Here is a 23,573-nt window from a genome sequence, read left to right on the forward strand (position 1 = left end):
GGAAGCCATTCATTCATTCATTCATTCACTCAATAAGGGTCTGTTCTGTCAGGCTCTTGCTCAGTGCTGCACATATAGTGGTGTTAAATACATGATTATTGTCCTCATGGAAATTTTGACAACACACTGTGGCATTAAAAACTGTAAATACAAATTGTGTTAAGTGTTATGAAGAAAAAGAACAAAGGGTCTACTAAAGAGACTATCAAAGGGATATGATTTAGATGGGAGAAGTCAGAGAAAGACAGTCTGAGAAAGTAACATGGAGGCTGACACCTGAAGAATGAGTAGGAATTTGCCAGGGAAAGAATGAATGAAAGATTCCAGTCAAAGACGCTGAAGCAAAAAAAGAAAGAGAGTTTGACATATTTAGAAACTAATGAAAACCAAGGTGGCTGAGAGATAGTGAGCAATGGGTGAGTGGCAGAAAATAAAGTTGAAGACTATTAAGGGCCATGTTGACCTGAGGAGGAGCAGAAATATTGTGCAACTTGGAAAAAAACCCTGTTATTTGCACAGTACAAATGCTGCAAATGAGACCTTGCCTAAATCTTGACTCAAGATTTAGAAGTGGGCATGGTTTTGTTTTGTTGTGGTTTGGGTTTTTTTTTTTTTTTTTTTTTTTTTTCTGAGCTGGAGTTTCACTCTTGTTGCCCAGGCTGGAGTGCAATGGCATGATCTCAGCTCACCATAACCTCCACCTCCTGGGTTCAAGCAATTCTCCTGCCTCAGCCTCCCAAGTACCTGGGATTACAGGCATGTGTCACCACGCCTGTCTAATTTTTTGTACTTTTAGTAGAGATGGGGTTTCTCCATGTTGGTCAGGCTGGTCTTGAACTCCCGACCTCAGGTGATCCGCCCACCTTGGCCTCCCAAAGTTCTGGGATTACAGGTGTGAGCCACCACGTCTGGCCAGGAGTGGGCGTAATTTTTAAGAGATTAAGTAATACTGACCCACTGATTCTTTTTGTTTCAAGGGTACTTGTATTGCTTTTAAAATAGTGAATCTCTTAAACATCACATCTGTTTTGCCTGGAATTTTCTGTCATTCTTATTAGGACATGGTCTTACTATGTTGCCCAGATTAGTCTCGAGCTCCAGGACTCAAATGATCCACCTGCCTTGGCCTCCCAAAGTGCTGGGATTACAGGTGTGAACCATTGCATCTGGTCTTGAATTTTCTTAGTAACATACATAGTGTCTACTATGATGTGCAAGACAACAAAAGGAGGTGACCTTCACCAGTAGGAGCTGAAGATGGTTAAATCACATTGCCTGTGACCACAAAGGAACTTAATGGCTAATGGTATCAAGTGACATAAGGAAATTAAGAGAAAGGTTGGATGGAAGCTATAATGAGCATGGCTGAAGTATGAAATTAAGCTTGCTGCAAAGTCCTGTATGATCACCCTTATATATTGAGGTTTAAAACCTATGACTGAAGACCAGGTTGGCTGGTAGGTGGGGTTGGAGGCAATCAAATGGATTAATGCATGTCAAGCACCTGAAAATATCTGACATTTGTTCAACAAATGGAGCTACCATTATTATCTATGGTGATTTATTTTTTCCGAAAAAAAATTTCAAAATAACACTTAGGGAAATAACATAGTTGAATAAGTGAGTTGGTTATAATAGCTATTTATTACCAAAATGAGAAATGAACAAAAGTTGTACAGTGAGATGACAAGTTCAAATATTATCTGTAGTATACAAGAACTAGATAAAAAAAAAAAAAGTTGCAAAAAGGGTGCCTACTATTTATTTATTTTTTTTATTTTTATTTTTTTTTTTGAGACGGAGTCTCGCTCTGTCGCCCAGGCTGGAGTGCAGTGGCCGGATCTCAGCTCACTGCAAGCTCCGCCTCCCGGGTTCACGCCATTCTCCGGCCTCAGCCTCCCGAGTAGCTGGGACTACAGGCGCCCGCCACCTCGCCCGGCTAGTTTTTTGTATTTCTTAATAGAGACGGGGTTTCACCGTGTTAGCCAGGATGGTCTCGATCTCCTGACCTCGTGATCCGCCCGTCTCGGCCTCCCAAAGTGCTGGGATTACAGGCTTGAGCCACCGCGCCCGGCCGGTGCCTACTATTTAAATATCCTATACTTGAGTTACAAATCACCTAAGCACAATTACAAATAATTCCGCGTAGCACCCATGCAGGACACTGGCTAGCATGTGGCTAGCCAGCAGAGTCTCTTAGCAGAGGCAAAATCAATTGCATCTCAAGGAAATAGTCTCCCAGCATCAGAATGAAGAGATGGATTCTTTCCTCCCCTCGCTTGGCCCCTAATTTTTATAACTCTAGCAGATGTTGGGGCTCAGAAAACCCGAAGTGAAAGCCTCAGAAGCAAAGTTTTTCTCTAACGTTATCCTGCCCTCCTGTTTCAGCCTCATTCTCCCCGAAAGCAAGATATAGAAACTTGAATTCCCCTTTCCCAAGGTAGGTCATAGAAACCGGAACCACTTTTCCACAGTGCCAGACTTACATCATAAAGATAGTACTCTAATCTTCCCTCACCTAACTATGTAAGAGCTGGCCATAAATAAATTCTCTGACCTACCTTGTTTGATAGTAGGTTATAAGATCCCCATTCCATACAGGCCCTGCCCTATATCCAGGAGGAAGGAATGCTGCACAGAGACCAAGAAGAATCTGAACAGACAGGCCTTGCTAGGTCCCCAAGCTGAGTCTATTCCCATTAGATCATATCTTTTTTTCCGATCACTGTTCTTCAGGGCTGTCCATTCTTTATCAAACCTAAGCATAATAATGCATAGTTTCCCCTGTAGTTTTGGGTTTTCATTCTGAAGGCTCCCTGGTCATGTAAAACTTTGGTTAAATGCATTTGTTGAGTTTTTCTCTTGTTAACCTGTCTTTTGTTATAGGATTGTCAGCTGTGACCCTTATGAAGGGGTCTTTCCCTTCTGCCCTTACAGAGCCATCTGCCCCTACACAGACATCTAGAACTGGTTTAGATGACTGGCCTTTGCCTGTCTTCCCCTGATTTTCCCTATTACAGTCTTACTTCTAGTCTTAAAGACCTAATACCTCTATAAGAAACAAAGGAGAGAGTTATGACTTGGACATGTTGAGTACCAAAAACGTAATGCAGAGGGGGACATTTTGTTGCACTGACAACATGGAACAGATTTATTTACCAGAACAACCTGTTGGTCCCAAGCATTGCTAACCAGTGTACTTTCTAAGTTTCAGAATTAATACCAAAGAGGTAAGAATAAAACTCAGACCTTCTTCCAATAGGCGGGGCTGGCATCAGACTTCTTGAATGAATCAATAGACAAATGAATAAACAAACTTACTAAAGGGACTGTTTGATTCTTGTCTCAGGCATTCCATAAAATCCTATAGACTTTATAGTGTCTTGACCCCGTGCTCTGTGTCAATGAAGAAGCATCTTATAGGAAAGAATATAAACTGTAGTTCAATATTTAAGAGGCTTCAAGGAAGTATGGAAAGAGTCTGGGAGTGACTAAACTATCCAACGTCATAGAAATAAAGCTATTAAGAATAAGAGTAATTTTTGTTGCTTTATTAAATTTTTTCTCACAGAATTCTTTATAAAAATACCATGTCCCTAAAATGTCATTCAACATATATGCACACCTTCAATGTATAGGACGCTGATCAAAAAAGACAGAGAAATGTGTCTCCCTGGTGTTTGGTTTTTGTTCTGTTTGTTTTTACAGGCAGGGTCTCAGTATGCTGCCCAGGATGGATTCAAACTCCTGGGCTCAAGTAATCCTCTTGCCTCAGCCTGGGACTACAGGCACACACCACCACATCTGGCTTCATGTTGCCAGTATTAATGCAATGCCAAAATATTCAAAATTCTGAAAGGCAAAGTCAAATATCTTAAATTTTACTTCACTTACAATTTCAATAATGCTGAAATGTTGATTGAATATTGTGTTTGTAGTGCTATCTCTTTTTTGTTCATAAGAACAACAGCCTATCATTCTCTTGGTTTCTAAAATGTATGTTCATATGGTTTAGATACATATAGTTATATAAATATGTTACACAAAACAATATTTTTTTGAGTTGTAAATAAATAAAAAATTTTAAGGAACCGAATCAGGATAAAAGTTAAAGTTATAATACATTTAATAAATTAATTCTAAAGTTTAGACAAAGTTTTGGTTCTTCTTCATGAAAGAAATGTACGAACTGTACCCTTGATTGTACTCCTGCAAATAGGACACTTTCTTAAAGAAGGAGCACAATCTTTGCATACTACTAGATGACCACAAGGAATAAACACTATGGACACTTCTTTGTCCATACACACTTTACATGTTCTTTCTTCTTGTAATCTCCGCAACTGTTCTTCCACTGGTAGATCTAGAAAGAGGAAAGAATTTTTCATAAAAGGCAATTTGCTTCTTCAATGAAAAAACCAAGAAAATAGACAATGTTTTCTATTGGTTTAAAATATTAATACTATTACCTGAAACATCTTCTGTGGGAATATACTTTATGTCCTGTTGCACTAAGGGAGAAAAAGAAAAAGCATTACTATGACAAATAAGGTTAATATTTAGCTACAGAATATATTTTAAAAATGAACTCTTTAGACTTTGGCCAAATACTCATGTCAAGGCAACAAAAGTCTTTAATCTTTTTATGCAATTAATATCTATAAATTTCATTGAGTTTTTTTTCAAGACAGAGTCTCACTCTGTCACCCAGGCTGGAGTGCAGTGGCACAATCACAGCTCATGGCAGCCTCTATCTCTCAGGCTCAAGCCATCCTCCCACCTCATCCTCCTGAGTAGCTGGGATTACCAGGTGTACGCCATCACAACTAATTTTTTAAAAAAATTTTTGTAGTGATGGGGTCTCGCCATGTTGTCCAGTCTGGTCTCAAACTCCTGGGCTCAAGCAATCCACTTGCCTCAGCCTCCCAAGGTGTTAGGATTACAGGCATGCATCACCACACTCAGCCTGAATTATTTTCAATAATCATAAGTTATTAATAAGACCATATTTTCAATTGACTTAGAAAATTTTAAAAAATAATTTTCTACCACTCACCAAATAAATGCTCATATAACACAGCGTCAGCTTCTTGCAGAGAGTTTCTGAATACAGTGGCTGCAATATTTCCTTTTACTAAAATAGTATCAATCAGTTCTCTTGCTTGTAAAGATGTCTGTGTCTTCTGTTTAATAACATCATGTTCTTGTTCATTAATAATTCTGGCAGTTAGTAGACTATCCAGGATTGGAATTACACAAGTCAAATGTTGAAAAAGTGCCATTCTATTCTTCCTGATTAATAATAAATCATCTTTATAAAAAAGAAGACAAACATAAACATATTCAAACACTGCTCACAAACTTCCTTCCAGGCCTACATATGTAACAGAATAAAAACTGTCTTTAATTCATAATCAGTAAGGCATTGATATTGATTGCTAGGTTTAGGGGTATCTCATCTCCTGTGCTTAATAATAATGTTATTATAATTATAATTCAGGGTGCAGTGGCACATGCCTGTAGCACCAGCTACTCAGGAGGCTGAGGTAGGAGGATCACTTGAGCCCTGGAGTCAGAGACCAGACTGGGCAACATAGCAACACCCTGTCTCAAAAAGCTGTAATAATAATAATAATTATTATTATTATTATTATAGTAAGGACTAACATTTAGTGAGCACTGTGTTAAGAACTTTATACACATTGATTCATTTCATCTTCACAACAGCTCTTTGAGGTAGGTCCAAATAGCCTCATTTAACAAATGAGAAAATGAAGCCACAGTGAGGCAAGTAAGTTGCCAAAGGACACCACAACTAGCAAAAATCAAACTGAGGTAGTCTGGTGTCATGTACTGTGCTTTCAATCATTTTGCAATACTGGTAAGCTTTTAACCAAATGAAACTTAGAACCTATTAAAATTGATGTTTCAATTCAATCTAGGTAAATTGGGGAAAGATAAAATCAAGATAATTAAAACAATTTTTTCTTAAAGTATTCTTCCATAAAATTTCTTTTATTATTTATTTATTCATTTTTAAAACAGAGTGTTGCTCTGTCACCCAGGCTGGAGTGCAGTGGTGTGATCTCAGCTCACTGCAACCTCTACCTCCCAGGTTCATGCTATACTTGTGCCTCAGCCTCCTGAGTAGTTGGGATTACACCCAGCTAATTTTTTGTAGTTTTAGTAGAGACAAGGTTTCACCATGTTGGCCAGCCTCGTCTTGAACTCCTGGCCTCAAGTGATCTGCCCACCTCAGCCTCCAAAGGTGCTGGGATTACAGGTGTGAGCCATTGTGTCTGGCCCATAAAATTTCTTTAAAATTCCAAGTTGAGGCCGGGCGCGGTGGCTCAAGCCTGTAATCCCAGCACTTTGGGAGGCCGAGATGGGCGGATCACGAGGTCAGGAGATCGAGACCATCCTGGCTAACCCAGTGAAACCCCGTCTCTACTAAAAAATACAAAAAACTAGCCGGGCGAGGTGGCGGGCGCCTGTAGTCCCAGCTACCGGGGAGGCTGAGGCAGGAGAATGGCGTAAACCCGGGAGGCGGAGCTTGCAGTGAGCTGAGATCCGGCCACTGCACTCCAGCCTGGGCGACAGAGCGAGACTCCGTCTCAAAAAAAAAAAAAAAAATTCCAAGTTGAAATTTTAATTATTTCCAGAAATTAGACATATTGCCATTACCTGAATATTGTATAGTAAGCAGGGAAAGGCAGTAACAGCATTTTGAATACTAAACCCTATTTGTAAATGACTACCTTCTTGTCCTACAAGATAACATCTAATTCTCCTTCAAGACCTAGATTTTGTATCCATTGGTAAAACATTTTATATTGTAAAACTGTGATTTTATTATCTCTTTGGAATATAACTTATGAATCTAAGTTTATTAATTTTCATATAGCTTACCATAAGCCATAAAGCTATTTCTAAAAAATAACTAATGACAGAGGCTGAGCTATCTGAAGAACTGTTTTGGGAGAGAGGATGGTTAGATTTTAGATACACTGACTTTGTCAAGTGATAGGACTCATAAAAAGAACCATTTAAGAAAGAATAAAAAATGGAAAAAAGAAAACATCAAAAATCGAAAACAACAACCAGAAAATAAAGAATTAAAATGGTGCTGTGTCAAAAAGACAAGGCTAAAGACATACTTTGAAAATAATTGAAGCTCTGAGAATAAATGAGAAAAGGGTCAGGAGCTAGAATAGTGTCTGGCACAAAGTTAATGCTCCATAAATATCTGTTGAACAAATGAACAACCAAGCCTTAGTTCTATAATTTAAAGAGTAGGAATAGAAAAGTAATAGTGAGGGGGTAGAAGACTTAGAACTTACTATATTTTGTTAAATTATCTATATTAGCAAAGTAGGGATATATCAGAAAATAAAAATATAATGTAAACTTGGTATTGAAGTATACTGGTTTTTCAATCTAAGATTTATTTTTGCAATTATACCTAATCTAATATAATCCATTCTCTGAAATTCTTAAGATTTCTAAAATTTAATTGCTAGTAACTGAGAAAAAGTCTCATTTCAAAGTTGTAGACTATATTCTGGTTTGTAAGTTTGGAAGACTTGAATATACCTTTGAAGCATATTATTTCCTTCCTTCCTTCCTTCCCTCCTTCCCTCCTTCCCTCCTTCCCACCTTCCCTCCTTCCTTCCTTCCTTCCTTCCTTCCTTCATTCCTTCCTTCCTTCCTTCCCTCCTTCCTTCCTTCCTCTCTTTCTTTCTTTCTTGAGACAGACTCTCACTCTGTGGCCCAGGCTGGAGTGCAGTGGCATATGATCATAGCTCGTTGCAGCCTCAACCTCCCTGGGCTCAAGTGGTCCTCCCACCTCAGCCTCCTGAATAGCTGGGACTACAGACACATGCCACCACACCCTGCTAATTTTTGTATTTTTTTATACAGACAGGGTTTTGCTATGTTGCCCAGGCTGGTCTCAAACTCCTGGGCTTAAGTGATCTGTCTGCCTCAGCCTCCCGAAGTGCTGTGATTACAGGCGTGAGCCACCACACCCAGCCATGTTATTATTTTATTCTGGGAAAAAATATCTTAAATTGCCTCTTTATTTATATCCCTACTGTTCCTGGGAAACTATAAAGTAATCATTAACCTAAATGTGTTTTCATTCACTCACTCAGAACACAGACTATATGCAGGCACCATACTAGGTAGTAGATATATATATATATATATATAAAACAGTGAGGCAGAAACACTAAGGGCTCTTTTTGACAATGTAAATTATTATATATTGTTGACTTGAAGTCATTTCTGGAGACTTTTCTGATTGTCTTTGAAAGAAATATAAATATTTTATAAGTGGATAGTTTTAGATTTTATGGGGTCTCTCAATGGTTGTGGAGATAAGTGTTCTTTTCTTTGAGCAATTGTTGGCTGGTGACAAATGGCTACCACTAAGAAGGCTACAGGAAGGACATACTTGCCTAATCTTCACAGAGAAAAGAGAACTTGATGAGGCTGGGCAAAGGTTAACTGTGACTGTATTGCTGCTACACTAGTGGTTTATAGACTGAGTAATTCACACTTGGGTGAATGTATGATGCCATGTCACTATGATCTGATAGGTTTGTCCGGGTTGGGTCAGAAAACAAATCCATCTTCATGGGCAGGGTTGGATTTATCCCTAAATGAAATGGATTATCTGACCGTCAATAATCCTATGAAGAAATAGATCCCGGATGGCATTGGACAAGGATAAGGAGAAATCTTTGTTGTCCTTCTGAACTTTATGAATATTTGGGGGCCTGAGTTTTGATAAAGGAAAACATTACTGGGACATTCCTAGTGATTTGTGTAAACTTGCCAAAGCTACACAGAGATGACCCAGAAGCTAGGCAGAGAGATTTATGAGGATGAGCCCGGGGGCACTAAGAGGGGCCACATCTAGTTGCAGCTGTAAATCGACATTTGTGATATAATTCCCTTCTGTTACCCTTAAGTCTCCAATAAGAGCTTGTTAAAAGTTGCATCTGTTTTTAGCTGTGTTGAAGGGACTTATAGGTCTGGTCCATGCTTGGGAAAGGAGAGATCAGCATTTCTTTTTGTCTAGGACAGAGTGATAACAGCCGTCAAAACAGCCAGATGAGAATGGATGTGCCCAGAAGAGTTTTTGTGAAGGGCAATAGAGAACATAGTAGTGGATAAGGTTAGTATGGAAGGACATGAGCAACTTGTTCTAAGAAATTGTGAAACAGTACCCTAGGACTTGCCTAAATAATCAAAGGATGCTCTGAAAGACTCAGTTCTTGTGTAGGCAGGTAGGGGACTTAATAGTAGTTTGTGCATTAATGTATAGTCACAGGCTAAGACATGCTTTTACGTTAACGTTAAAATTAATAATTGTCCAGCCAGGCACGGTGGCTCATGCCTGTAATCCCAGCACTTCGGGAGGCCGAGGCGGGTGGATCACTTGAGGTCAGGAGTTTGAGACCAGTGTGGCCAACATGGAGAAACCCCGTCTCTACTAAAAGTACAAAAATTAGCCTGGCATGATGGCAGGTGCTTGTAGTCCCAGCTAAGGGAGGGAGGCACGGGAATTGCTTGAACCCAGAAGGCAGAAGTTGCGGTGAGTTGAGATCATGCCACTGCACTCCAGCATGGGTGACAGAGTAAGACTCTGTCTCAAAAAAAAATTAATAATTGTCGCTGATCCCACCCTGATTTACTCCAAAGGGGAGTGAGCAACTAGCCTGAGATTAAAAATGTGCCACGCTGCAACAAGGATTCCATTTTCAAAACCTTAAGAAAAAAAAAAGTGCCATGAATGCATAATTGGACACAGCGTCAGCTATCCAGAGAAAAAATATGAATTAAGGAAAAACAGGAAAAAATACATCACACATTTTCAACTTATGGGCAACTCAAATATATCTGAATATGAATAAATTTTTTAGCATTTGAATTCAGAATACTAAACATGAAAAAAATCTGACTGGATTGAGTATATTTTCAGATATACTAGATGAGTATATTTTCCATAACATGTAGACTGGTATCAAATCCTTATGAAAATAGACTGTATTAATAAATCTACATACTTGATTCTTTTTCCTCAGTTGCTCTTTCTCTCTCCTCTTCCCTCATTTCGTCTTCTGCATTGAGTAAGTCTAACACAAGATCACTGATGAGTCTATAATTCTCTCCAGTTGCTAGGATTTTTCTCTGAACTGTGTATTTTACCAGGCTTCTACTAAAGCCCATTTCCACGGCAGCATTAACCACAGGGGTATTCATCATGATTGCATCTTCTGAATGGTCTTCTCCAGGTTCAAAACGAATAACTATATGGAACAAGAATTTAACACATATTAGGATAGCCTGTATATTTCTTAAATATTAAAATTTGAATTGAAATCAAAAATGTTTTTACAATATTAAAAATGTAAAACCAACAAAATGTATAGGCATTATTTTGTATGAACATTGTTAAATTTAAAATGATATACACGTTCAGTCATCAAAATAACAACATGAAATATTGTACTTAGATGCAAAATACATATTACCTGTCATAACTGGATATACATATGTGAGCAGGAGAAGGAAACAGAATGGCAGGGATTACTTCCCACTAGAATTGAGATTCTTTTTCCCTATGTTGGATGAACAAATGAGCTTTCAATCAAGAATAATTCACATATTTTTTCAGACAGGCTCTTATTATACAATATTGCTTCCTTGGAGTTCATTCTCAAGAGTGTAATCAGAGTGACTTTTTAAAAACACAAATCTGATTGCGTCACACTTCTTGAATTCCATCAACAATTTCATTGCTCTTAGGATAAAATCCAAAATAGAAATGGCTTACAAGGTCTCATACAATCTGAACCCTGTTTAGCTCTTCAGCCTCATCCCTTGCCACTGTATCATTCGCATTCTGCACTCTAGCCCAGGAGTCACAAACTGATGGCTCTGGTGTCAAATTCTGCCTGCAGTGCTGACCACTCATACAGTTGGCCTGCTTCACTCATTTGTCTATTAGCAACTCCTATTTCTGGCCATATAGAATTTTGTTCAGTTATTCAAAGGTGCCTATTCTCCTTTGTCACTTCGGTCTTTCATGTGCTGTTCCCTCTGCCTGGAATACTCTTTTCTTCCATTTGTCACTCAGTTAACTCCTATTCTTCCCTTGGATTTTCTGCTAAGACAAATATTTCCTCTGGAAAGCCTTTTCTGACCCTCCAAGTCTGGGTTAATTGTCCTATATGCACTCTCATATTACACTTTACTTTTGTTGCCATATCCCTTTCTCCTGTCTGTGTATTTCTCCGTATCCCGTAGATACATGAGACCAGGAGTTATGCTTATCCTGTTCTCTATTCTTTCCTCAGAACAGGAGATACACAATAAATATATATTGAATTGAACTGAACATGAGATAATGGAGTAGAGGAGCTTGTACAAATGTTAGCTGTATTGCATTTTAGGTTTAAGGTGATGTACAAGTCATTTAACTTTTCTGAGCCTCAGGATCCCTATTTAAAAAGGGGACTAATGTGTTCTATCCTTTCCCTTTCACAGAAAGAATATGTGAGCAATCTAATATCATAGTACATCTGTTCTCACACTGGCCCAAGAACAAGGGTTAGGCTGGATGTATGTAGCTTGTTAAAACTATACATGCCTGAGCCTCTCCTTTAGATACTCAGATTTAATTCAGTAGGTCTGAAGTAGAAACTGGAAATCTGTCATATTTTTTAAAGTTCTCCAGGCAACTCTGATATGCACTGAAGTTTGGGAAATACCAACACAGTATATTTGAAAATGCATTCATTGTAAATTATGAATCAATATAAAGGTACGTTACTGTTATCAACTTTCAATCTTAACAGTACCAAATGACTCTATTTAAATGCATTCATTATTATCCATTGCACTTACTTGATGACTCTGCATTTTCATCTTCTGGGCTGTCTGATGTAGATAGCAGCTGCAGAAAAAAATATATATATATAAATTAAAATATAAATCTTATCTTACCCATTGCAATGAAAATGACCCAACAGACATATTTTATTCAATTTATTGCAAACTACTTGCTTACTAGCAAAATAATTTTTTAACCAAAAGCAATATTTCATTTATATTTGATAGTTATTCCCTAGGCCATAAATTAATAGAGTTTCAGTGTGTGTATATAATAACAAATAAAACCCATTTTCATTAAGGCAGGAAAAGGACTATACCTTTTCAATAATCCATGTGACAATCAATTTTTCTTTCATACACAGGTCTCACCTACCCTGGGTCATTCTTTGGGATAAGTTGGACCCTATATCAGTTTCATTGCTCATGGCTGGAATGGGATTGACCATCCAACTATTAAGTAAGTTATTTGTTTTCCCAAGAAGATTAGAAAAAGCAATAAAATTCTCTTTCTCAGATCTTTTGAAGGAAAATTTATATAGTAAAACTGTTAAATGCTACTATCCCAGTCATTTTATTTCTCAAGCAGTTTAATTTATTGCTACTTGATTGAAAAAATGCTGAAAGAGAAACATCACAAGTGTCATTATCAGGAGACTACCATTTATGGATCTATTTTTCTCTAAAGAATAATACTTTCTAAGATCATGTCAGGTTTGATAAGAAAAAGAAAAGGTATTTCTAAAACAACTCTTGTCTTTTCATCAAAATAGCACTCTCTGTAATTATCAGAAAGTAATTTCTCTGATGGCGACCAATATTTAAAAAAAGAACTTTCCCTACCTACCTGTTCAAGTAGATGAGGATAACTGGCTTGAACTTGACGGATGAACTCCTGTCCTTTAATTCTTATCAAGTACTCACACCTAAAATGTAAAGAAAATAAAGTTTGAGGGATTATTTATACCAGTGAAATGAAAATATAATAAATAAATTTCTCATCTCTAGGTGTTTATTCCATTTCAAATCTGGTTGTTTGCCCCAAATCACACAATCATTTAAGATCATTTATTCTAAACTTAATGTTACAAGCATAAATAAATCCTAGCTCACTGGGAACTGATTCTATTGTATTGCTTTCAAGAAAAAAATTTTTTCTAAAACTAACCTGTAAGTATCCTATGATAGGATCCAAATTTTTTGTGTGAATTTTTAATTGTTTTGTAAGATGCTTCTCATGACAGTTAACATTTTTCATACAGGTTGAATGTCTTACAAAATTAATATTTTTATATTTGCCAAGAAATATTAGGCTTCCGCTATTTTTTTTTTTTTTTTAAGACAGAGTCTCACTCTGTCACCCAGGCTGGAGTGCAGTGGGATGATCTCGGTTCACTGTAACCTCCGCCTCCTGGGTTCAAGTGATTCTCGTACCTCAGCCTCCAGTGTAGCTGGGATTGCAGGTGCCTGCCACCACGCCCGGCTAATTTCTGCATTTTTAGTGGAGATGGGGTTTTACCATGTTGCCACACTGGTCTCGAATTCCTGACCTCAAGCGATCCTCCTGCCTCAGCCAAAGTGCTGGGATTACAGGCATAAGCCACTACACCCGACCACTTCAGCTAATTTTGAAAAGCACTAAATGTTTATCTTAATTTGGGCAGGACTAATCCAGCCATTTGTAGACTGGATATTTCAAATGAGTATAAACATACATATAATCAATTTACTCTTAATATATTGTGAAGTATAAATATTTCAGATGAGTATAAACATACATATAATCACTTTACTATTCATTTAGCATATAGAGAATGGTCAGAGATATTGTAGTGAAAGGCAGGTTGATATAAGCAAGAGGAAGGCGATTACTAGTAATCTACCAAGGCTCAAGTGGACAAGGGTCAGGAGCCTCTCAGTCTACTGAGGTCAAGTAAGTCCATCTCTCCTCAGAGCTCTTAGCTACTCTCTTCAAGTCTTCTAAGACTCTTGAAAACACACTAATGTTGGCCAGGCGTGGTAGCACTTCAAACTCCTGAGGTTAGGAATTTGAGACCAGCCTGCACAACATGGTGAAACCCCGTCTCTACTAAAAATACAAAAATTAGCTGGGCATGCTAGTGTATATCTGTAGTCCCAGCTACTAGCAAGGCTGAGGCATGAGAATTGCTTGAACCCAAGCGGCAGAGGTTGCAGTGAGCTGAGATCACACCACTGCACTCCAATCTGGGCAACAGAGCCAGGCTTCATCTCAAAAAAAAAAAAAGAGAAAAAAAGGTAATCAAAATAAGTTAAGATGCCACATTTATTAATCAATATTAACCCATTTCCCCATTTGGAATAAAACAGTGCAGCTTGTCGCCAGTGCAGTATTCTCAGCGCAAATGGGAAACGGGCTGAATAATAGCAAAAGTTTTGACCATGAAAAAATGTAATTTTAGGCCACATGATTTAGATGAAAAAGGAGAATGTAAAAAAAGTCTTTTGAAGCTGATATTTTAGTTAGTACATTAATTTTCTTACCCACATGATAAAAACCCACACTTGCAAGCTGATCCGGATTAATTAGAACGCTAGGCGGCCAGTTAAACAATCAAAAGGGTAACATATCACATTAAAATGCTGTGTGGCAATTAAAACACATGAGATGAGACTATACTTACCCTGATTTAGTATTGTAACCTGCCTGGCATTTCTAAACCCCTCTTTGTTCTTTTTATTGGTTGTACTTATTTTCCAACATGCTCTATAACTTATTCAAGTTTTTATTAATTGTCTGTTCTCTCCTGCTATAATACAAACTTAGGCGACCAGGAGTCTTTGTTTTGTTCCACTGATTTTATGCACCCAGAACAATGCCTGGCAATAGGTGATCAATTGTTATTGAATACTGAATGAATGGAAATATATCCAAGACATATGTTGACTGAAAAAACTTCAAAACTAAATAGAATATTTAATTGATGTAAAATTGTGTACATTTATTTATATATAGATATTTATTTATTTCTATATGTATATGTATTGTATACATTTATTTCTATATGTCTGGAGCGATGTTCACTAAAATGGTAACCACGTTCATCCTTAGGTGGTAAGATTTCTGGACAGTTTAATTTTCTTTCTCTGTACTTTTCTACAATGTGTGACTTTGTTTTTATAATGAGCATGTATTATTTAAATATATATATTTCTTTAAAAATTAAACAAAAATCCCCAAATATATTTCTTCGTTAAGTCCATCAAAACTTTTTAAGTAAGTATTTTGCTAAGTAATCCATCCTAAACTTATTCACAAATATATATTTGGAACAGAGTAAAGTAACAGCTGATTTAAGGTAAACACATATAAGCAATCTCATGATAATCACAAGAATTTGCAAAGAGAATTTCAAAACAATTACCTTGGAAACCACTTGGCATGTTCCACCCATGGATCATCTCCAGATTCCCAACACCTGAGTCCACCATCACAGCAAAAGCATTTGACATCATCACTGTTACCTAAAATTAATTTTGAACCAAAACATGAATACACATAATTTGCCCACTGAAATGTATAAAATGAAATGTATTTTTTTAAAATTAGCAGATTCAGTTTCTTACCCACATAATAAAAACCCGCACTTGCAAGCTGCTCAGGATTAACTAGAACACTAGAGGGCCAGTTAAAGAATGTTTTAAAGCGGGCTGCATGTGTCTGCATGCTCAGATTAGAAACTGTGTATCTCGAAGTGTCTTGAAGCTGATTTTCGATAAATGGGCATTTGGGAAAATGTCTCAGGTGTTCTGACATTGCATTATCCTTCGGTTCCCAGTTGCTCAATTTTCCGCCACAGGCAAAGCAAGCCACTCTGTCTCCAGGTCCAACGTAGTAAAAGCCTGCTTTTGCCAGATCTGTTGGCGACAGAAAAGTCAATGGCCACGTCTGAAAAGTAAGTAACCTGGCTTTTTCATTATTCATTGCACAGTGGTAGGAACTTCTCATCAAGGCAGAAAAATCTTGATTTGCTCTGGAGTTTACAGGATTTGATGGAAAGCTTGAATAAGAGCCACTGAAATATCCACTGTTTTCTGTACCCGGAAGTAATGAATGTGTGGAATTTGTTACTGAAGAAGGAAAAGTAGGCTGAGAGGTAGCTTCCGAGTTGTTAACTGAATTTAGACTCTGAACGAATCTGCAGCTAGGATACAACTTTTTATGCTTTTCAACAGGACTGTCTCCTCTTTTCCAGTTATCCAGCATCAGGCCGCAACAGAAGCATTTGACCTTGTCATTCACACCAGTGTAATAGAAACCAGCGCGAGCAAGACTCCTTTCTGAGACAGGAACCCCAGCAGGAAAAGTGGAATACGTAGACATTCGGTACAGTTCACATGACAAGTCGTATTTCAGTTCAAATGTGTTGGCACTTTTCATCAAATTTGATAAGAATATGCTATTTTCTACTATGTTCATGATGAAATGAATGGGGAAGAAAAGGGACTAGCCTTTCTCTGGGGAGGTAGTTTTGTGCATGGCTTTGCTTTTATTAGTTTTAATACTAGGTTGAAAAGCCAAAATGAAAAAATTTTTAATTATTTTTATTTCTATGCATTTAGAGTTTCAACATGGAAAGATTCTAAATCCTATACTGATACATTTTAAGGAAGAAATACACAATTGCACCTTTGTATAATGTTTATACATACAATGTAAACATGATGCTACAGAGTAAGCTGTGCTGAAGATTAAAACCCTTCACAGAAGAGTAAAGTGTATTAGGCCATCAGGATGCCAGTTAATGGCAGGCATCTCCACAGGTAGGTCAACTTCTCCAGGCTACTAGAATGTTTCAGTGGCATTCAATCAACCTGAAGATGTAATGTGTGACTCATGAAGCTTCTTTACATGGTGGAAAGCTCTGCTCTCAAGTGTTTCACAGTAAAAATATTCAGAATACGTTTATTTTGCTTTTTGGAAATTGTGAAATTTAGTAGCCAGGAAAAAAAAGCATAACACCTACCTCAAAGGAGGAAAAGAATACATTACCATATTTCACTGATTCTAAGATGGCTATTTTAAATCTTCTGTTATCAAGAAGTATTTTATAATTAATGGCATATCATATTTTAATTAGCAGCACTTTTATTTCTTAGAGGTACATACAATGATGGTATGATTTACAATTGAAGACATTTTGAATTCAATGAAATATGGTATATTCCAAATTTTTCTCCAATTAGTCATATTTTTCTTTCTACAATCCTTCTAATAAGGAGAACAAAACAATCTAAAATTTCTCTCCAGATAAAGAGCTTTACTAATAACAGGACTGGCTAACACATCTTAAAATCTGGTTTCAATATTTATTAAATAATTGTTATTTCCCATAGATCATCAGGAATATAATTGCTTAAGCATAATGATACTATTAGATCTTATGCAATTAAATATTGTATTTAAAATAAATCATCAGAGATTAATGTGTTTGTTCATTTGGTCTTTTGGACTCAGCTTCATGCTGTTGAAGCAACTCAGTGTTAACATTTTTTTATTCTAAGAGTATACTTGGCTAGAACACCGAAATGTCCTCTATAATTATGGTAGACAACAGGTGCTGCAAAAAGGGACTCTGCCGAAACTACCAATAACAAAACTGAACTTCATTGCTATATTCAGGTTACTTTTGGAAAAACAGAATCATGATATATATTGCATTCCCTTGGTTAAAAAATTTCTTAAGATAATTTAGATATAGCTGTAAAATAAGACCTTTCAAAGATTTTTTAAAAAATTTTTATCCCCCTTAAAGAACTAACATTGTAGAGTTATTTAACTTATCACCTACTGAAAACATTTTTGAACTTTTGTTTTTCTATATGTTTCTGAAGCCAACATCCAATCTACTCTGATAGTGGATTTATTTTTTAAAACAGTCAAAAGTTACCAAATGCCATGTATAGGCTAAGATGAATAATCAAATGGCATCAATGTAGTTTTGGTCAGAAATTATTTCATGGATAGCATACCTTGAACCAGAATTTATCGTGACAAAAAAAAAAATAAATTTACCATTTCAACAGCGAGACCTTGTCAAAATTCAGAATTTCTCAATTATGACTTTCTAGCCATTAGTAAAGAGGTTCTGAGTCAGTAATACTAGCAATGACCAATAAGAAAGTCATTGTGGCTTTTTTTTTTTTCCACCAGTGATTTGCAAGCATGGTTTCCTGGATCTCAGAGATGTTGGACTTTTTGACTGCAGACTTCAATGGTTTGTTTCCAGGTGGCAGGAGAAACATCACATCTCATTACTGATAATTATTTCCCTCAAAGGTAAGTAATTGTATCTAACTTCAATATTCCTTTCCCTGGCCAAAAATTTTACACATTGTCATAAAAATCTTCTTTGTATTCATCACTCTCTTTATATTATTTTTCTTTCTAAATTTCTTCATTTCCTAAGATGTAACCTTCAACCATCACTCTCATCCTCATCATTCTCAGAGATAACAGCCCACTTAAACACACTTTTGGACTTTTAAAATATCAATGGCCTTATAAATAACTGGATAATTTCTTGACCAATCATCACATTTATCTTTTTACTTCCTCTAAATTTGTTGCACCTATCAAAACGCTTTGTTCTTGATTTTTCTTTGTCACTGTAGAAGTATTTTAATGTGTCAAAGCTTTCATCTGCATATTTCTTTAGTTTGCAGAGGATTTATTATTAGCTTTTTGTTCAACGTAAGTGTCACTCATTTTAAAATCTTTCCCAAACACCGGTACTGTTTCTATTCTACATAATGGGAGAATATGCCAGTAGGAGATTGCCTGGCCAACTCTGAAAAAAATGCTTTAACAATATGCCCCAGCTAGAATCACTTCTCCTTTACTTCCACAAATCAAATTCAAAATCAGACTCATTATAGTTACACCTTATATAACTCGATCATGTCTATAAAATTAGCATTCTTTGGATAGTAAAACACCAGTCAACTACTTAATTTGTTTACCCATGCACAAAACTACCTCCCGAGATTAGACTAAGTCCCTTTAAGGATTTTAGGTCTCCATTTTGAGATGTTTTGATTTATAGAAGAAACTGAAAAAAAAAAAATCTAGAAGAAGTTGTTTTCCTCCTTTGTAAACCTGTTCAAAAACAAACAAACAAAAAGACAGTTTTAAAAGTCAAACAATTCATAGATGGAACACAATGACTTTTTAAAAAAACATTTTCTCCAAAATAGAGCACTAATAATTACTGATCGTTTACCATGTATCAGGTGCTTTACTAGTCACTGTAGAGGCCAAAAAGAGATTTTAAAAAACAGAGGTCTCTGCCTGGTGCAGTGGCTCACGCCTGTAATCCCAGCACTTTGGGAGGCCAAGGCAGGTGGATCACTTGGGGTCAGGAGTTCGAAACCAGCCTGGACAACCTGGTGAAACCCCATCTCTACTAAAAACACAAAAATTAGCTGGGTGTGGTGGTACACGCCTGTAATCCCAGCTACTCAGGAGGTTGAGGCAGGAGAATCGTTTGAGCCTGGGAGGTGGAGGTGGCAGTGGGCCAAAATAGCGCCACTGCACTCCAACCTGGGTGACACAGCAAGACTCTGTCTCAAAAATAAAATAAAATAAAACCCAGAGGTTTCAAACTGGAAGACATATTATGTTTGGCTTACATAGAATTGCATTATAGTACTTTACTAATTTTTTATTTTTATTTTGAAATTTATTTATACTTAGAGAAAACTTACAAAAATGACACAGTTTCTGCATACTCTGCACTTAGCTTCCCCAAAGCTAACATCTTACCTAATTACAGTGCAATTAAAGAAATCAGAAAATTTATATTGTACCATGCTGTGGATTAATCTGCATGCCTCATTTGAATTTAATCCAGTTTCCAAATCCATTTGGAAACAGTATGGACCACAGTATTTTTAAATCTTACCGTTAATTGCCAACATTTTTTAATGTAAGAGACTTCCCATCACATTCTAGATTCCAAGCTTCTCTTTGAAAATCAAAAGATCTAGCAACACTGGGTCTATAGTCCTACAGGGCAGCAGTCAGCTAGAGCTGAGCAGCAGCTGTGCCCTTTAGAGAGGGAACGTGTTCTCTTTAATTCCCTGATACTGGGACTGACTGTTCTGGTAGTCTCCGCTAACAATAATAGTCTAGCAATAACAGACTGTTGCCATTTGTCATTGAACGGGCACTATTGTCTTTCTTACAGCAGAATTATGAGGAAAGTGAAATCAGTGTAACATGTGTCTATCAAAAGTAACAAAAATGAAAAGTAGAAGAAGGACATATGTTTCCAGAAAAATAGGAGAACTTTTGTCTTTGTGGAAAGGAAGGATATTCCTTCATATCAAATATGCAAACAGAGTATGCTTTCATTTAAAAGAGACATCCCACAAGCTCTCATGCCATGGCTCACACCTGTAATTCCAGCACTTTGGGAGGCCAAGGTAGACGAATTGCTTGAGCCCAGGAGTTTGAGACCAGCCTTAAACTGGGTGACCTGGCAAAACCCCATCTCTACAAAAATACCTCAAAAATTAGCCAGACATGGTGGCACATGCCTGTGATCCCAGCTACTTGGGAGGCTGAGACAGGAGGCTCACTTGAGCCCATGAGGCAGAGGTTGCAGTGTGAGACTGCATCACTGCACTCCAGCCTGGGTGACAGAGCAAGACCCTGTCTCAAAAAATAAAAATTAAAAAAAAAGAAAGAAAGAAAGAAAAAAGAAAAAGAGAGACTCAGAGTTTTTCTCATTTATATCACCTCCATTTGAGTTTGCACTCCCCTTACACAAATCTTATCCTAAAGAAGCTTTAGGTCAGGCGTGGTGGCTCACGCCTGTAATCCCAGCACTTTGGGAGGCCAAGGCAAGCAGATGACTTAAGATCAGGAGTTTGAGACCAGGCTGGCCAACATGGTGAAACCCTGTCTCTACTAAAACTACAAAAAAAATTCGTCAGGCGTGGTGGCACACACCTGTAGTTCCAGCTACTCAGGAGACTGAGGTAGGAGAATCACTTGAACCCAGAAGGTGGAGGTTGCAGTGAGCCAAGATCATGCCACTGCACTCCAGCAAGGTATATATTTGTGGAAATTCAGGCAACAACTATACAAGAAATATACAAAAATATGCCAAGATGTCAACCCCAGATCACTTCAGCCTCTGTCCTAACAATTTCCAACACCTAGATGCAACCCTGCAGACTGGGACCACCATCACTTAAGACTCCTTTGCCACCCCTTAGCAATTCCTTTTCGCCCCGCTCAGCCCCCTAGCCCACTGCCCTATGCACCCTTCTAAACCTTCAACACCTTCCTCAGATTTCTCCACTGCACTCCATCTCATTTTCAATCCATTGCTTTGCCTTCTATTTCTCAAAGAAAAGAGATACCATTGAGCAGGAACCGTCTCACATTCTCATATCCAAGCCTTTTTGGCTTACAACCTACTTGCTGCCTCAGTTAAAGACTTGCCCCCTTATGGGATCCTAAACTCTCCTACTGCCTCAGAAATCTTGTTCTTAATCCCATCTCCCTCATTGCTTCAACTCTCATTCCTCTCACTCTCAACTGGCCCTTTTCCTTCCACATAACAACCATGCTTAAATCTATCTCAACTCTCAAATGAAAGAAATTTTTAAAATTCTCTTTCGGCCAGGTGCGGTGGCTCATGCCTGTAATGCCAGCGCTTCAGGAGGCTGAGGCGGGTGGATCACAAGGTCAGGAGATCAAGGCCATCCTGGCTAACACGGTGAAACCCCATCTCTACTAAAAAGAAATGCAAAAAATTAGCCAGGCATGGTGGCGTGCACCTTTACTACCAACTACTTGGGAGGCTGAGGAAGGAGAATGGCTTGAACCCAGGAGGCAGAGGTTGCAGTGAACTGAGACTGTGCCACTGCACTCCAGCCTGGGTGACACAGTGAGACTCCGTCTAAAAAAAAAAAAAAAAAATCCCCTTTCAACCCCACTTTCCACGGTAGCAACTACCCTGTATCGCCCCTTCCCTTCATAGCCAAGCAAACTGGACATGTGTGTACGGTTAATGTCTCCATTTTCCCTCTCCCATTTACTCATTAAGTCAGCATCACTTAAAACTGCTCTCAGTATTAATAACACCAATGGTTTTTTTGCCAAAACAAATGGAAATGTTTGCATCTGACATTGGGGCACACTTCCTCTTAGAAATGTCCCATTCCCTGGGCTTCTCTGATACCAAGCTCTTGGGATTCTTCTTTTATTTCTAGTGGCTCCTTCTCAGATTGGCTCAGTCCCCAACCTTTCGTCTTCTGACTCTTCCATTTAACCTACCAAGAAAGCAACCTCCCCAATCCCAGGGCTGTTGGGCATCCCTACCCTTTGGGCACGCGGCACATCCATTTCTATGACACTGGAGGGCAAGTGTGCCTTTTCTTTCTGCCTCCCCCTAGACAGTAAGGTATTTTAGAACCGCAGCTATTAATATGTTTCATCTCTGTACCTGCCCTCCCACTCATAGCATCTGCAGAGCTTGGCATATAGGGTAGACACAAAGACTTCCCGTTGAAGAAATAAATGTTAGCAAATGTGACTGAGCCCCGAGTGACCACAGTACTTCTATCAATTTTACATTAATGACCACAGAGTCTACTCAGTGATTGATTAGGATCAGGCTTTGGAGTCAGACATCTGGGGTGCTCAGTACCAAGCAGCCCGGTAACCAGAAGCATGACGTTGCACAAGTAAATCTCCAAGAGCCTCAGTTTCCTCACTGTCAAATGGAGATAATTATGGTAACTGCTCCTTAAGATTATGATAATTAAACGTGAAAAATACATGTAAATTCTTCAGAGAGAAACCTAGCATATAGCAGGTAGCAGTACTTAATGTTAGCAATACACAATAGCAAATAAAGTCAATAGTTAATATTATTGTTACGTTAGCATCAGGTACATGCCTTCGACACTGTATTGATCAGAGTAAGAGCACTACTAGGTTTCCATGCTGATCACCAGGAAGACAACCAAAAACTGCTGTCTTCCTACCACAGGTTGGAAACATGCCTCCATTTGCTCATTAAACATTTTACTTCCTTCCTGTGCCAGAGCTCTGTGTTAGGCTCGGTCCTGAAATTTATTTGGCACCTGCAAAGGCCCAGTGATAACTCTTGGCAACCGAATCAAAATGACACAGCTGCACAATTCCACTGGCTCACTCCAAACGTAAAATAGAAATTGAGCACCTGGAACCTATCTAGAGCCTGCCTTTGGGCCCTGACGTTTGATAACTGCGCCCCACCCACTAACTCTCAACCTCTGCAGCGCTCTAGCCCAGAGCGCCCCTCGGCCACCCGCTGGCACACCTCTTACCACAGGGGAGGCGCGCGCGCGCACGCACACACACAAACACACAAGCACACAGCAGCCTTCCTCGCCCACCTGCTGCCCGCGCGCACGCACACACACACACGCACGCACACAGCAGCCTTCCTCGCCCACCTGCTGCCCAGAGGCCGACGACGCATGCACCAGCAAGGACAAGCCCAGTCTTTTCAAGCGACACCTGTCGCCCGGCCTGTTCCGTGCGGAGGGCGCGAGTCTCACACTGTCTTTTAAATGCGTCACCCAAATCCCCACCCCTACCCGTAGCAGGCGTTCCGCACTCCTCCCAGTGG

At 38.4% G+C, this 23,573-nt stretch overlaps 1 protein-coding gene across 3 annotated transcripts; it reads right to left on the reverse strand.

Moving 5' to 3' along the window:
• Positions 1-3,530: 3,530 nt before the first annotated feature.
• Positions 3,531-23,566, reverse strand: BIRC3 (baculoviral IAP repeat containing 3). Of its 3 annotated transcripts, XM_021926481.2 has the most exons (10): positions 23,398-23,498; positions 20,897-21,026; positions 15,508-19,039; positions 15,306-15,405; positions 12,749-12,827; positions 11,917-11,965; positions 10,074-10,316; positions 5,057-5,311; positions 4,470-4,511; positions 3,531-4,363 (listed from the first exon to the last, which is right to left on the reverse strand). In XM_021926481.2, exons 3-10 carry the CDS (start codon positions 16,358-16,360, stop codon positions 4,170-4,172), a joined length of 1,815 nt encoding a protein of 604 aa, XP_021782173.1. In that variant the 5' UTR covers positions 16,361-19,039; positions 20,897-21,026; positions 23,398-23,498; the 3' UTR covers positions 3,531-4,169. The 3 variants fall into 3 exon arrangements, with proteins under 3 accessions (XP_021782173.1, XP_003910644.1, XP_009185430.1); XM_003910595.3 differs by lacking the exon at positions 20,897-21,026 and having other exon boundaries at positions 23,398-23,566; XM_009187166.2 differs by lacking the exons at positions 5,057-5,311; positions 20,897-21,026 and having other exon boundaries at positions 23,398-23,566.
• Positions 23,567-23,573: the final 7 nt, after the last annotated feature.

Source organism: Papio anubis, chromosome 12, assembly GCF_008728515.1.
Source record: "Papio anubis isolate 15944 chromosome 12, Panubis1.0, whole genome shotgun sequence".
In the NCBI taxonomy this organism is placed as follows: Eukaryota; Metazoa; Chordata; class Mammalia; order Primates; family Cercopithecidae; genus Papio; species Papio anubis.